Source organism: Chiloscyllium punctatum, chromosome 10 (assembly GCF_047496795.1).
Source record: "Chiloscyllium punctatum isolate Juve2018m chromosome 10, sChiPun1.3, whole genome shotgun sequence".
In the NCBI taxonomy this organism is placed as follows: Eukaryota; Metazoa; Chordata; class Chondrichthyes; order Orectolobiformes; family Hemiscylliidae; genus Chiloscyllium; species Chiloscyllium punctatum.
The window spans coordinates 117,226,011-117,239,596 of record NC_092748.1 but is presented as its reverse complement, the minus strand read 5'-3'; the positions used below and the strand labels follow the sequence as shown (position 1 = coordinate 117,239,596).

Here is a 13,586-nt window from a genome sequence, read left to right as displayed (position 1 = left end):
ATTGGGTTGGGATATCTGATCAGCATGGACAGGTTGGACCGAAGGGTCTGTTTCCATGCTGTACATCTCTAGGACTCTATGACACGCAGTAGCTATTCCTTGAGTAAGCTCCACATTTCAATTGTATCCATCCCCTGCAGTTTCCTTCTATTGGTCAACATAACCGAATTGTGGTCACTATCACCAAAGTGCTCACCTACCTCCAAATCTAACACCTGGCCGGGCTCATTACTCAGTACCTAATCTAATGTGGCCTCGCCCCTTATTGGCCTGTCTACATACTGTGTCAGGAAACCTTCCTGCACACATTGGACAAAAACTGACCCATCTAAAGTACTCGAATTATAGTATTTCCAGTCAATATTTGTAAAGTTAAAGTCTCCTATAACAACTTCCCTGCCTCTCTCACTCCTATCGAGAATCATCTTTGCTATCCTGTCCTGTATATCTCTGGAACTGTTTGGAGGCCTATAGAAAACTCCCAACAGGGTGACCTCTCCTTTCCTGTTTCTAACCTCAGCCCATACTACCTCAGTAGATGAGTCCTCAAACGTCCTTTCTGCCACCGTAATACTGTCCTTGACTAACAATGCCACACCTCCCCCTCTTTTACCATCTTCTCTGTTCTTATTGAAACATCTAAATCCCGAAACCTGCAACAACCATTCCTGTCCCTGCTCTATCCATGTCTCCGAAATGGCCACAACATCAAAATCCCAGATACTACTCCATGCTGCAAGTTCTCCCACCTTATTCAGGATGCTCCTGGTGTTGAAGTAGACACACTTCAAACCACCTTGCCAGTGAACTCTTGTGACCTTGAAACCTCATTTCTGACCTCAGTGCTCTCAACCTCCTGTACATTGGAACTACAATTTCAGTTCCTATCTCCTTGCTGAATAAGTTTAAACCCACCCAAAGAGCATAAGCAAAATCCCCCCCCCCCCCCCCCCCAGGATATTGGTACCCCTCTGGTTCAGGTGAAGACCATCCTGTTTTTAGATGTCCCACCTATCCCAGAAAGGGCCCCAATTATCCAGGTATCTGAAACCCTCCCTCCTGCACTATCCCTGTAGCCATGTGTTCAACTCCTCTCTCTCTCTCGCTAGCGCGTGGCACGGGTAACAAATCAGACAACAACTCTGTTTGTTCTAGCTCTAAGCTTCCACCCTAACTCCCTGAATTTCTGCCTTAAATCCCCAGGACAATTACAACATTTAAAAGGCATCTGGATAGGTATATGAATAGGAAAGGTTTGGAGGGATATGGACCGGGTGCTGGTAGATGGGACTAGATTGGGTTGGGATATGTGGTCAGCATGGTCTAGTTGGACCGAAGGGTCTGTTTCTGTGCTATATGACTCGATGACTCTATGACCTTACGACCTGATCAGGTGTATCCTAAAACTCTGTGGGAAGCTAGAGAAGTGATTGCTGGGCTTCTTGCCGAGATATTTGAATTATTGATGGTCACAGGTGAGGTGCCGGAAGACTGGAGGATGGCTAATGTGGTGCCATTATTTAAGAAAGGTGGTAAGGACAAGCCAGGAAACTTTGGATCGGTGAGCCTGACATCGGTGGTGGGCAAGTTGTTGGAGGGAATCCTGAGGGATAGGATTTACGTGTATTTGGAAAGGCAAGGACTGATTAGGGATAGTCAGTATGGCTTTGAGCGTGGGAAATCATGTCTCACAAACTTGATTGAGTTTTTTGAAGAGGTGATAAAGACTGAGGAAGGCAGAGGAATTGACGTTGTCTACATGGGACTTCAGCAAGACATCAATAAGGTTTCCCATGGGAGACTAGTTAGCAAAGTTCGATCACATGGAAAACAGGGAGAACTAGCCATTTGGATACAGAACTGGCTCAAAGGTAGAAGACAGAGGGTGGCGGTGGAGGGTTGTTTTTCAGACTGGAGGCCTGTGACCAGAGGTGTGCCACAAGGATTGGTGCTGGGTCCACTGCTTTTCGTCATTTATATAAAGGATTTGGATCTAAACATAGCAGGTATGGTTAGTAAGTTTGCAGATGACACCAAAATTGGAGGTGGAATGGACAGAGAAGATTATCTCAGAGTACTGCAAGATGGGCCGAGAAGTGGCAGATGGAGTTTAGTTTAGATAAATACAAGGTGTTGCATTTTGGAAAGCAAACCAGACTGGGACATCCAGTTAATGGTAAGGTCCTAGGGAGTGTTGCTGAACAAAGAGACCTTGGAGTGCAGGTTCATAGCTCCTTGAAAGTGGAGTTGCAGGTAGATAGGATAGTGATGAAGGCATTTGGTAAGCTTTCCTTTATTGGTCAGAGTATTGAGTACAGGAGTTGGGAAGTCATGATGCAGCTGTACAGGACATTGGTTAGGCCACTGTTGGAGTATTGTGTGCAATTCTGGTCTCCTTCCTATCGGAAAGATGTTGTGAAACTTGAAAGGGTTCAGAAAAGATTTACAAGGATATTGCCAGGGTTGGAGGATTTGAGCTACAGGGAGAGGCTGAACAGGCTGGGGCTGTTTTCCCTGGAGCGTTGGAGGCTGAGGGGTGACCTTATAGAGGTTTATAAAATCATGAGGGGCATGAATAGGATAAATAGACAAAGTCTTTTTCCTGGGGTGGGGGAGTCCAGAACTAGGGGGCATAGGTTTAGGGTGAGAGGGGAAAGATATAAGAGACCTAAAGGGCAACTTTTTCACACAGAGGGTGGTACGTGTATGGAATGAGCTGCCAGAGGATGTGGTGGAGGCTGGTACAAATGCAACATTTAAGAGTCATTTGGATGGGTATATGAATAGGAAGGGTTTGGAAGGATACGGGACAAGTGCCGGCAGGTGGGACTAGATTGGGTTGGGATATCTGGTCAGCATGGACCGAAGGGTCAGTTTCCGTGCTGTACATCTCTGACTGTATGAAGCGTCTGTTTCGATGCTGTATAACTCTAAAATAACTTTATCAAATAGCAAATAACCATCATTAATGTGTAGACAGGCCTCAGCGATAACTGTGCTACCATTACATTGTATATCAAATTCTCGTGTTCACACACCATGATACAGACATCACTGAATGGAATTTATTCTACCCTTGACCTTTCTCACCAATTTTAACTTATTGTACTCCTTGATTATCGTCAATCCTTGTATATAGTTGTTAGGATATTCTACTATTGTCGAGGCCATCACTGGCTGGGCCAATATTTACTGTCTAACCCTCGTCTTCCCTTGAGAAGGTGGGGCTGAGCTGCCTTCTTGAACCACTGCAGACCATGTGCTGTAGGTTGACCCACAATGCCCTTAGGGAGGGAATTCCAGGATTCTGACCCAGTGACACTGAAGGAACGGTGATATATTTCCAAGTCAGGATGGTGAGGGGCTTGGAGGGGGACTTGCAGGGGGCGATTTTCTCATGTATCTGCTGCCCTTGTCCTTCTCGGTTGAAGTGGGCGTGGGTTTGAGTGGATTAAGGTACTATATAAATGCAACTAATAGTCATTAAATGTACAACCAAGTTCAGGATGACTCCCTCAGTAAGACCACATTCATGTTCTTTCCAATATCAGACCATATCTTGATGCTGATATGGACTATGACAAGAAGGATCAATCTCCTCCCTGTCAGCTCTAATTCCAACGGCTCAACATTACCCTGTCACCCCGCACTCTCTCGCTGGGGACTGGAGAGGGCACACTTTACCCACCCTGGTTAATGAAACCCCTTAACCTAACATCCAGTTAGGGCACTGGGCAGTGTGGGAGAGGGCAAGATGAGGAAGGGAGAAGTGTGAGAGGGAGAGCGTGTGTGAGACAGTGAAAGAGAATGAGAGAGTGAGCCAGTTTGAGTGAGTGAGTATGTGTGAGTGAGCGTGTGTGAGAGTGAGAGTGAGAGTCAGTGAAAGTGAGTGGGAGAGTGAGAGTGAGTGTGAGAGAGTAAGACTACGAGTGAGTGAGTGTATGAGAGTGAGTGAGCGAGAGTGAGACAGCGTGAGAGTGAGACAGCGAGAGTGAGAGTCCGTGAAAGTGAGTGGGAGAGTGAGAGTGAGAGAGTAAGACTACGAGTGAGTGAGTGTATGAGAGTGAGTGTATGAGTGTCAGCGTGAGACAGTGAGAGTGAGTGTGTGAAAGTGGAGAGAATGGGAGAGAGTAAGAGAGTGAGAGTATGAGAGATTGAATGTATGACAGTGACAGAGAAAGTGAGAGAGTCCTTCTTGCAGATCCTCAAGTGTGGTACAGACATCCCTGAAATGGACCAGTCCCTTCTCAAATGTCCACCTCCCGTGATAACCAACGTTCTCACCTCCATCTGCCAGCACCTCAGGATTCTTCTCAGTTGTGACTACTGTGGAGAAAAGATGCAGAGATGTACCCTCCCTAGAGTATGATACAGTATTTAACGAGTGTCTCAGACTAGGGGAGAGTGACATTGTGTAACATCGCTGAACTGTAAACTCCAGGCCAAACCTCGAGGGACAAGGGTTCAAAACTCACCACAGCAGCCAGTACAATTAAAACTCGGTGAATTAAATCTACGATCGAAAGCTACTCTCAGTGAGAGCAATCATGAAATATATCACAGATTGCTGTCAACCTCCCAGCCTGTTCACTGTTATCCTTGAGTGAAGGAAATCTACCATCAGGAGCCCAGAGGCAGCAACACACGACCACCCTGAGCCAGCCTCGGAAATAGTCAAGCAAGTCACCAGTTCAAGGGGCAATTAGAGGTGGCAATAAATGCTGGTCATAGGCATTGTGCACAGGGCTCACGAGAGTAGAATAAATATGGAGTTCATTACCACTGGAGGCTGTGGAAACCAGGTCATTTTTAATACAGAGTCTATTTAAGACTGAGATAGGTTCTGGAGTACCAAAGGGATTGAGGGTTACGGGGAGGAAGCAGGAGAATGGAGTTGAGCCATTATTGAGTGGCAGAGTAGATGCAAAGGGCTGAATGGCCTAATTTCTGCTCCTATGTCTTACAGGGGACACGGAGGGGGGATAAGCAGAGAGAGGGGGAGCATGTGTAGAGGGGACACAGGGGGATCTGGCAGAGGGTGGCTGGCACGGAACAAGCAGTTGAAATACAAGAACAAAATGGTCAGTTTTCCTTCTGTTTTCACCCCCAGGTTGTACCCAGTTGTTCCAAACGTGGTTCGCACACTGGACAGGGACATCGTGTTGGGTGGTTACCATATTCCACAGAAAGTAAGCAAATCTGTCAATAACCAACTGAGGTAACAGTTACACTAAATATCTTCATAAACTGGGAAAAGTAGGGATGCACACCCACACCGAGAGAGACAGAGACACACCCACACCGAGAGAGACAGAGACAGACCCACACCGAAAGAGACAGAGACACACCCACACACTCACACCAAGAGATAGAGACAGACCAACAGTCACACCGAGAGAGACAGACCCACACACACCGAGACAGAGACACACTCACACAGAGAGACAGGGACACACTCACACAGAGAGACAGGGACCCTCTGCTCATCGACACTACCAAGTAGCCTACCATTAGCCCAGTAATCCATCTTCTTGTTACTCCTACCAAAGTGAATGACTTCACACTTAGCTACATTGAACTCCATTTGCCACCTTTCTGCCCAGCTCTGCAATTTATCTATATCCCGCTGTAACCTGCCACATCCTTCTTCGCTGTCCACAACTCCACTGACTTTCGTATCTTCGCAAACTTGCTCACCCAACCTTCAAGCCCCTCCTCCAGGTCATTTATAAAAATGACAAACAGCAATGGTCCCAAAACAGATCCTTGTGGAACACCGCTGGTAACTGCACTCCAAGATGAACCTTTACCATCAACTACTACCCTCTGTCTTCTTCCAGCCAGCCAATTCCTAATCCAAACCTCCAACTCACCCTCAATGTCAGAGACAGAGACACACTCACACCGACAGAGACAAACTCATACCAAGAGACAGAAACTGACCCACACTGAGCGACAGAGACACACTCACACCGAGAGATACAGACAGACCCACCCTGAGAGACAGAGACACACTCACACCGAGAGACAGAGACACACTCACACCCAGAGAGACAGAGACAGAGACACACTCACACCGAGAGACAGAGACACACTCACACCCAGAGAGACAGAGACAGAGACACACTCACACCGAGAGACAGAGACACACACACACCCAGAGAGACAGAGACAGACCCACACACTCACACCGAGAGACAGAGACACACTCACACCGAGAGAGAAGGACACACTCACACCCAGAGAGACAGGGACACACTCACACCGAGAGACAGAGGAGGAAACAGACCCACACCGAGAGACAGAGACACACTCACACCGAGAGACAGAGACACACTCACACCGAGAGACAGAGACACACTCACACCCAGAGAGACAGAGACACACTCACACCGAGAGACAGAGACACACTCACACCCACAGAGACAGAGACACACTCACACCGAGAGAGAGGGACACACTCACACCCAGAGAGACAGGGACACACTCACACCGAGAGACAAACCCACACTCACACCAAGAGACAGACCCACACTCACACCGAAAGACAGAGACAAACTCACACACACTCACACGTAGAGACAGAGACACATTCACTCCAAGAGACAGAGACACACTCACACCGAGAGAGACAGAGACACACACACACACCGAGAGACAGAGATAGACCTACACACACACCGAGAGACAGACCCACACTCACAAGAGAGACAGAGACGCACTCACCGAAAGACAGAGACAGACCCACACTCACACCGAGAGACAGAGACACACTCACACCAAGATACAGAGACAGACCTACATACACCGAGAGACAGAGACACACTCACACTGGGAGACAGAGACAGACCAACACTCACACAGAGAGACAGAGACACACTCACACCAAGAGAGACAGAGACAGACCCACAGTGACACTGTACAGAGCCAGATACCACAGAGATTGAGAGGTGGGGACCACTCTCACCGAGGGAGAGAAAGAGACAGATGTGGACCCCCGCTCACACTGTTATCTGGTGCTTCCCTCCATCGTTCAGGCAATGGCAGTGACAGGCCCTGCAGGTTTATGGAAGTACACTGGGCCTGCCTTGGAAATATTCTCAGATTAAAACAAAACCGAGAGCTGTAAATGCTGGAGATCTGAAACAAACAAAACCAAACAATACTGGTGAAACTCAGCAGGTCTGCCAGTATCAGTGCAGAGGAAAACAGATTGAATGCTTCGAGTCCAGATATTGGGAAGTGGTTCTGTAGAAGGGTTACCAGATTGACAATCTCTCGTAAGGACTGTTATTGTTTCTGTCATTGTACCATTCCTTACTTCCTTACAGACAACATTTATCCTATGTCACTACGCAATGTCCTACAGTGAACAGAACTTTCCGGACCCTCACCTCTTCAAACCAGGACGCTGGCTCAGAGAAGCAGATAAACACAAGCATCATCCTTTCAGCTCGGTGCCGTTTGGATTCGGTGTCCGCAGCTGCATAGGGCGAAGGATCGCTGAGCTGGAGATGCAACTGACACTGGCCAGGGTAAGGACTGGTGGCAGCTCGACTCTGTCACCCAGAGCAGGCACAGTGTGGCTCTGTATCCATAGATCCCTGAAGGGAACAGGTTATGGAGAAGGGAGGCAGAGCTCAAACTACTTAGACCACAGCTGGCCCCTTGGGCTATGGAGGCTGTGCACAGAAGGTTCATTAGGTCAATGTCAGATATGAGTGTTCTGTCTTATAAGGAAATATTGAGTAGATTAGACATGTACTCATTGCAATACAGAAGAACGAGAGGTGACGTTATTGAAAAGTAGAAGATTCTTAGGGGATTTGATAGGGTAGGTGTGGAGAAACTGTTTCCCCTTGTGGGACCAGAGGGGCATCATCTCAGAATAAGGGGTCCACCATTGAAGGCAGAGATGAGGAGGAATCGCCTCTCTCCGAGGGGAGTGAATCTGTGGAATTTATTCCCACAGAGGGCTGTGGAGGCTAGGTCATTGAGTATGGTCAGGGTTGAGATCGATAGAGTTTGAATCAGGGAGGGAACCAAGGGTCTGGGGGAGAAGGCAGGAAAGTGGAGTCAAGGATTATCAGATCAGCCATGATCTCATTGAATGGCACAGCAGAGTTGATGGGCTGAATGGCCTACTTCTGCTGCTATGTTTTCTGAGCGCATATGAGATCCTTAGCTTTCTTAGCCGAGGCAATGGAATACAAGTGCACGGAGCTTCATGCTGGAACTGGACAAAAACAGTTTGGGCCCACATTGTGTACCGTTCAGGAAGGATGGGACTGCAGTGGAGAAGGTGCAGAGATTTACCCGGGCTGGAGAGGCTGAGCTATGAGGAAAGACTGGATAGGCTGGAGGTGGTATGGTTGGAGTAGCGAAAATCAAGGGGAGATCTGATAGAGGTCTATATGATTATGAGGGAAACATTTAGAAAAGGCACTTTATTCCATCAGTAGTGGGGTTAATGACCAGTGGGGCATAGATTTATGCTAAAAGGTTGAAGGCAAAGAAGAGAGAGTTGAGAATTTGTTTCACCCAGAGGGTGGTGGGAGTCTGGAACCTACTGCCTGAAAGGGTGCAAAACCAGACATTGCTGGAAAAGCTCAGCAGGTCTGGTAGCATTTGTGGAGAGAAATCAGAGTTAACGTTTCAAGTCGAGTGACCCTTCCTGAAAGGGTGGTTGAGTCACACACTCTTGTAACTTGGGAGCAGGGTATTTAGGAATACTTCCAGGAGTACGGGCCAAAAGCTAGAAAGTGGGATGAATGTTGTCAGATCTTTGTGGATTGGTACAGACACAATGGGCAGAATGGCCACTTTCCGTGGCTATAAATGGCTAAAAATGTAAATGACTCTTTCTGATTTCAGCTGCTGAAACAGTTCCAGCTAAAACTGGAGCCTGGAACAAAGGAAGTTCCTGCAAAGTCCAGAATTGTTCTTATTCCTAAGAATCCCATAAACCTGCAGTTCCTGGACCGGCAATGAAGAATCAGGAGCAGGAAGAATTGACCGGGCTCAAGTCCATCAATCACAATCTGTCAGGTCATGTCAAATATGCTGACCTTTTCATTGTATACTCTGTTCCATTTCACACAGTAATTCCTCTCCCTGACCGTTTAATTCAGTTCCACCCTTTAACAGTGTTCCAGCAGTAACACATCACAACTAGGCTTCACACCTCCTTCCCGACTCATCAGTTTCCAATCTCTTCCTGTGGGCTTGTGCCCGGAATTGGAATAATTTTCCAGCACGGGCCTGACAGGCTGAATGGCCTGTTCCTGGGTTGACTGGCCATTAGAGCTGGCCCACACTGCAGAGAGCCTGCAGCCTGAGAAGGAAGCAAGGAGCTGCTGACTGAACAGGAGGCTAGTCATCTCTCGCTGTCCTTGCAGGACCTAAACAATCAGTAAGGATACATACTTCTTCATAACCAAACTGCTTCATACATAGCTCTTGCTCAATCATCCCCGCATCCCAGCCTCCAATAATTAAGGAAATGAAGTGTTCAAAAAAACACTTGTTTTTTGCAATGGCCCAATATTTTCTCCCAAGATTTTCTTAACTTTCAGATGCCGTAGACTCAGAAATCCTACGGCAACCCTGTAAGTCTCTCATGAGACAGACAGGGGGAAGATCACAGCAGAGTCTCATAGCCACGACATCACATGGAATTGTGACAAGGACGCTTACCTTATACACGATGGGAACTTCATCGGAGATAAGTGGTTAGCACTGCTGCCTCACAGCGCCGGAGACCCGGATTCAATTCCCGCCTCAGGCGACTGACTGTGTGGAGTTTGCACGTTCTCCCCGTGTCTGCGTGGGTTTCCTCCGGGTGCTCCGGTTTCCTCCCACAGTCCAAAGATGTGCAGGTCAGGTGAATTGGCCATGCTAAATTGCCCGTAGTGTTAGGTAAGGGGTGTAGGGGTATGGGTGGGTTACGCTTCGGCGGGGCGGTGTGGACTTGTTGGGCCGAAGGGCCTGTTTCCACACTGTAAGTAATCTAATCTAATCTAATCTAATCTTAAGAACCAGGAGCAGGAGTAGGCCGCTTGGCCCATCGAACCTACTCCCCAATCCAATAGGATCATGGCTGATGTTTCTATGGACTCAGCTCCACTGTATTCCTTAATTCCTTTACTGTTCAAAAATCTAACCTTGCTTTAAAAATATTCAACAAGGTAGCCTCAACTGCTTCAGGGAATTCCACTGATTCACAATTGGCGTGGTTCCCTTTCAGAAGGAGAGAGGTTCAGTAGCCACTGTATGAGGATGGCAGCACATTCCCGAAGCTCAGTGCTCCCCAGGGGGATGGAATCCTGCCCAACACAGTCTATTCCAACTCTCCCAGAGTTTATGCTCAAATCTCCTGGTTTGTTTTAATTTACAAACTGGGATCAGAGATCAGTGTGTTAACTACTCTCCTTATTCTTTCATGGGATGTGGGTGTTCTAGACAAGGCTGTCCACTCCAAATACTTAATGAACACAGTGGCCACTTCGGAAGGTAGTTAGGAGTCAACCACATTGCTGTTGCTTAGAAATCTCTTGAAGCCAGATCAGGTCAGGACAGCAGATTTCCTTCCCAGAAGGACATTCCTGAACCAGATGGGTTTTTAGCAACAATCGCTGGTCGTCACCATCACTGAGACTAGCTTCATATTTCAGATTTTTAAATTGAATTTAAATTCAGCACGAGTTCCCCATGAGGTAAAAACAATGACTGCAGATGCTGAAAACCAAATACTGGATTAGTGGTGCTGGAAGAGCACAGCAGTTCAGGCAGCATCCAACGAGCAGCGAAATCGATGTTTCGGGCAAAAGCCTTTCATCAGGAATAAAGCCTTTATTCCTAATGAAGGGCTTTTGCCCAAAACGTCGATTTCGCTGCTCGTTAGATGCTGCCTGAACTGCTGTGCTCTTCCAGCACCACTAATCCAGTACGAGTTCCCCATGAGATCAGCCTGGGCCCCTGGGTTCTGCACCATTCTCGAGTTCATTATCTCTATCAGGTTGCCCTCGACCTAACTATGTTTGAAGGATAGGGGTCAATACGAGTAGTGAGATTCTTTAACTGCTCGCTCATTGTGACCCCCATGGTACAGCCCAGTAAGGAATTCCAAGGATGAACGACAGTGATTACAAATCTAAACCTGGGATAGTATGTCATTCGGGGAAAACACTTGCAGATTGACAGTTCCAACATCATCTGGTTCGCCTTTTAACCTACAGCCTGTGTAAACCTGAACTCATAAAACAGTTCTGTCCGAGTCACATTGAATCACATTTCCCCATCACCCATGTGCTCGCTGACCTGCGATAACAATGAATTTTGGACAACGCTCCAAGATCCCTACAGCTCTCCTGCTGTAGGCTCTTGTGAATCACTCATTCCCTTCACTTCACTGTCAGAGGCTGTGCCTTCAGTTACCTGGAACTTTGGAATTTCTTCCTGAAACTTTTGTACAGCTTCATCTTATCCAAAGGAATAAACGTTGTTTGCGAGCTTATTGCCTAACTACTGATTGACCTCACATTAACGTAGCCAGTTAGCATCATATCTCAAGGGTATACCTCAGGCCAGGCAGTGATGGGTTGGCTCAGGAATTGTTGTAGGTGAAAGTGAGGACTGTAGATGCTGGAGATCAGAGTCAAGATTACAGTGGTGCTGGAAAAGCACGGCAGGTCAGGCAGCATCCGAGGAGCAGGAAAATCGACGCTTTGGGCAAAAGCCCTTCATCAGGAATGGCTGATGAAGGGCCTTTGCCTGAAACATCGATTTTTCTGCTCCTCGGATGCTGCCTGACCTACTGTGCTTTTCCAGCACCACTGTAATCTTGACTACAGGAATTATTGTTACAGCTATACAGAGGCCCTCCACCTTGCGCAGGTAATCGATCCCTTCACCAAGGGGAAAGATTTCTTCCTGTCTACCCCTCAGTGTCCTCTGCTCCAAGGAAAACAATCCCAGGCTGTCCAATCTTTTCATAGCTGAAACCTTCCAGGTAAATCTCCACTGTCCCCTCTCCAGTGCAATCACATCCCTCTCATCATGTGGAGACCAGAAGTGCACACCATACCCTAACTGTGGCCAAAGCCTTTTTCACTTGAGAAAGTGGTGAAACAAATGAAATGGCCAGTGACCATGTGGGGATTGTTGGTTCAAACAAAGTTGACAGGTAAAGCAAGTGAGGTATTTGCATCACTAACAGAGGAGGTATCTGGGAGTATGACAAGGTGAAAAAAAAACAGGACAAAATACACCTCTGAAAACCATTGTTATGAAGATGTTGGTGTACTGTACATTTAACAGAGTAAAATCTAGCAGTGACAGCACCAAGTGTTCTCAATAACACACAATGTAACATGTGCTCCAGCTACTGGGGCAGCTGGTTGCCTGGAAACGACAAAACAGATTTGAATCAGGCCAATCAATTTAAATTATATCCCGAAAATACCAAACTCCAATCAAGTTTGAATTGAGTATATCGACAATCTTAAAAGTCAATGACACAATTCGATGCTTTGGAGTGTAAGACCGGGGAAAATTGAACAGCTGGGAGGAGAACAGCCACAAGACCAACAGCTGTAGACTGCTAGTCAGAACTCTCTGAGAGGTACCTGTCTAGAGAAGGATTGTGCACAGAGAAAACCCTCAACACAGACCTGGAGAGCCAACCTACCGACGGTGATAAAGAGAAGATTTGACCACTGGCTGGTTTTAAAATTTGAATTTTTTTGTAAATTTTGATTGGGAGTTTTATCTGATTAGTATTATAGAAGTGAAGGTAGGTTAGAGGAAGGAATTGTAAATAGTGGTTAGTTAATTATTCTCTGTTATACTTTAAGGTATAAAGTTGTCAATTTTTACTTTAAATTGTTCTTGGCTGCTTGAAGTTTTTTTACAGATTACTGCATGGGATAAATCTTTTCTGTGTCGCTGGTTTTAAGTTAATCAGGAGGGTTTACTCTGTGTCAAAACCCCATAGTATTATCACAAACTACTATCTTCCTATTCCTAGTCTTACTGACACATGGCACAGGACGTAATTTTGTGATTATAATTGTAGACGTCAAGCTTTTCAACTTCCTGCCTAACTCCCTGAACTCCCTTTGCAGGAATCTCTGCAAATATTGTTGGTACCAATAGGGACCACGACCTCTGATTGCTCACCCTCCACCCTTCAGAATAGCTTGTGCCCGCTCAGAGACATCCTTGATCCTGACACCAAGGAGGCAACACACCATCCTGAAGTCTCACATGCAGCCACAGAACTACCTATCTGTGCCCTGACTATACAGTCCCCTGACATTACTGCTCATCCCCACTCTGACGCTCCCTGCTGTACAACAGAGCTAATCATGGTGTCATTGACCCAGCCACCGCTGCTGCTTTCCCTATCAGAAAGATATTGTGAAACTTGGAAGGGTTCAGAAAAGAGTCACAAGGATGTTATGTTTGAGCTATAGGGAGAGGCTGAACAGGCTGAGGCTGAGGGGTGACCTTATAGAGGTTTATAAGATCATGAGGGACATAGCCAAGGTATTTTTCCCAGGATAGGGGTGTTGAAAACTAGAGGG

General features: G+C 46.8%; 1 protein-coding gene across 1 annotated transcript in view; it reads left to right on the top strand.

Moving 5' to 3' along the window:
* LOC140482487 (sterol 26-hydroxylase, mitochondrial-like) overlaps positions 1-10,782 on the top strand; it is a 50,135-nt gene extending 39,353 nt beyond the window's left edge. The window contains exons 7-9 of the mRNA XM_072580028.1: positions 5,111-5,189; positions 7,332-7,535; positions 8,875-10,782. Coding sequence (XP_072436129.1) covers positions 5,111-5,189; positions 7,332-7,535; positions 8,875-8,991 — 400 coding nt within the window. The 3' untranslated portion in view covers positions 8,992-10,782. The remainder of the gene's footprint in view (positions 1-5,110; positions 5,190-7,331; positions 7,536-8,874) is intronic.
* The last annotated feature ends 2,804 nt before the right edge of the window (positions 10,783-13,586 follow it).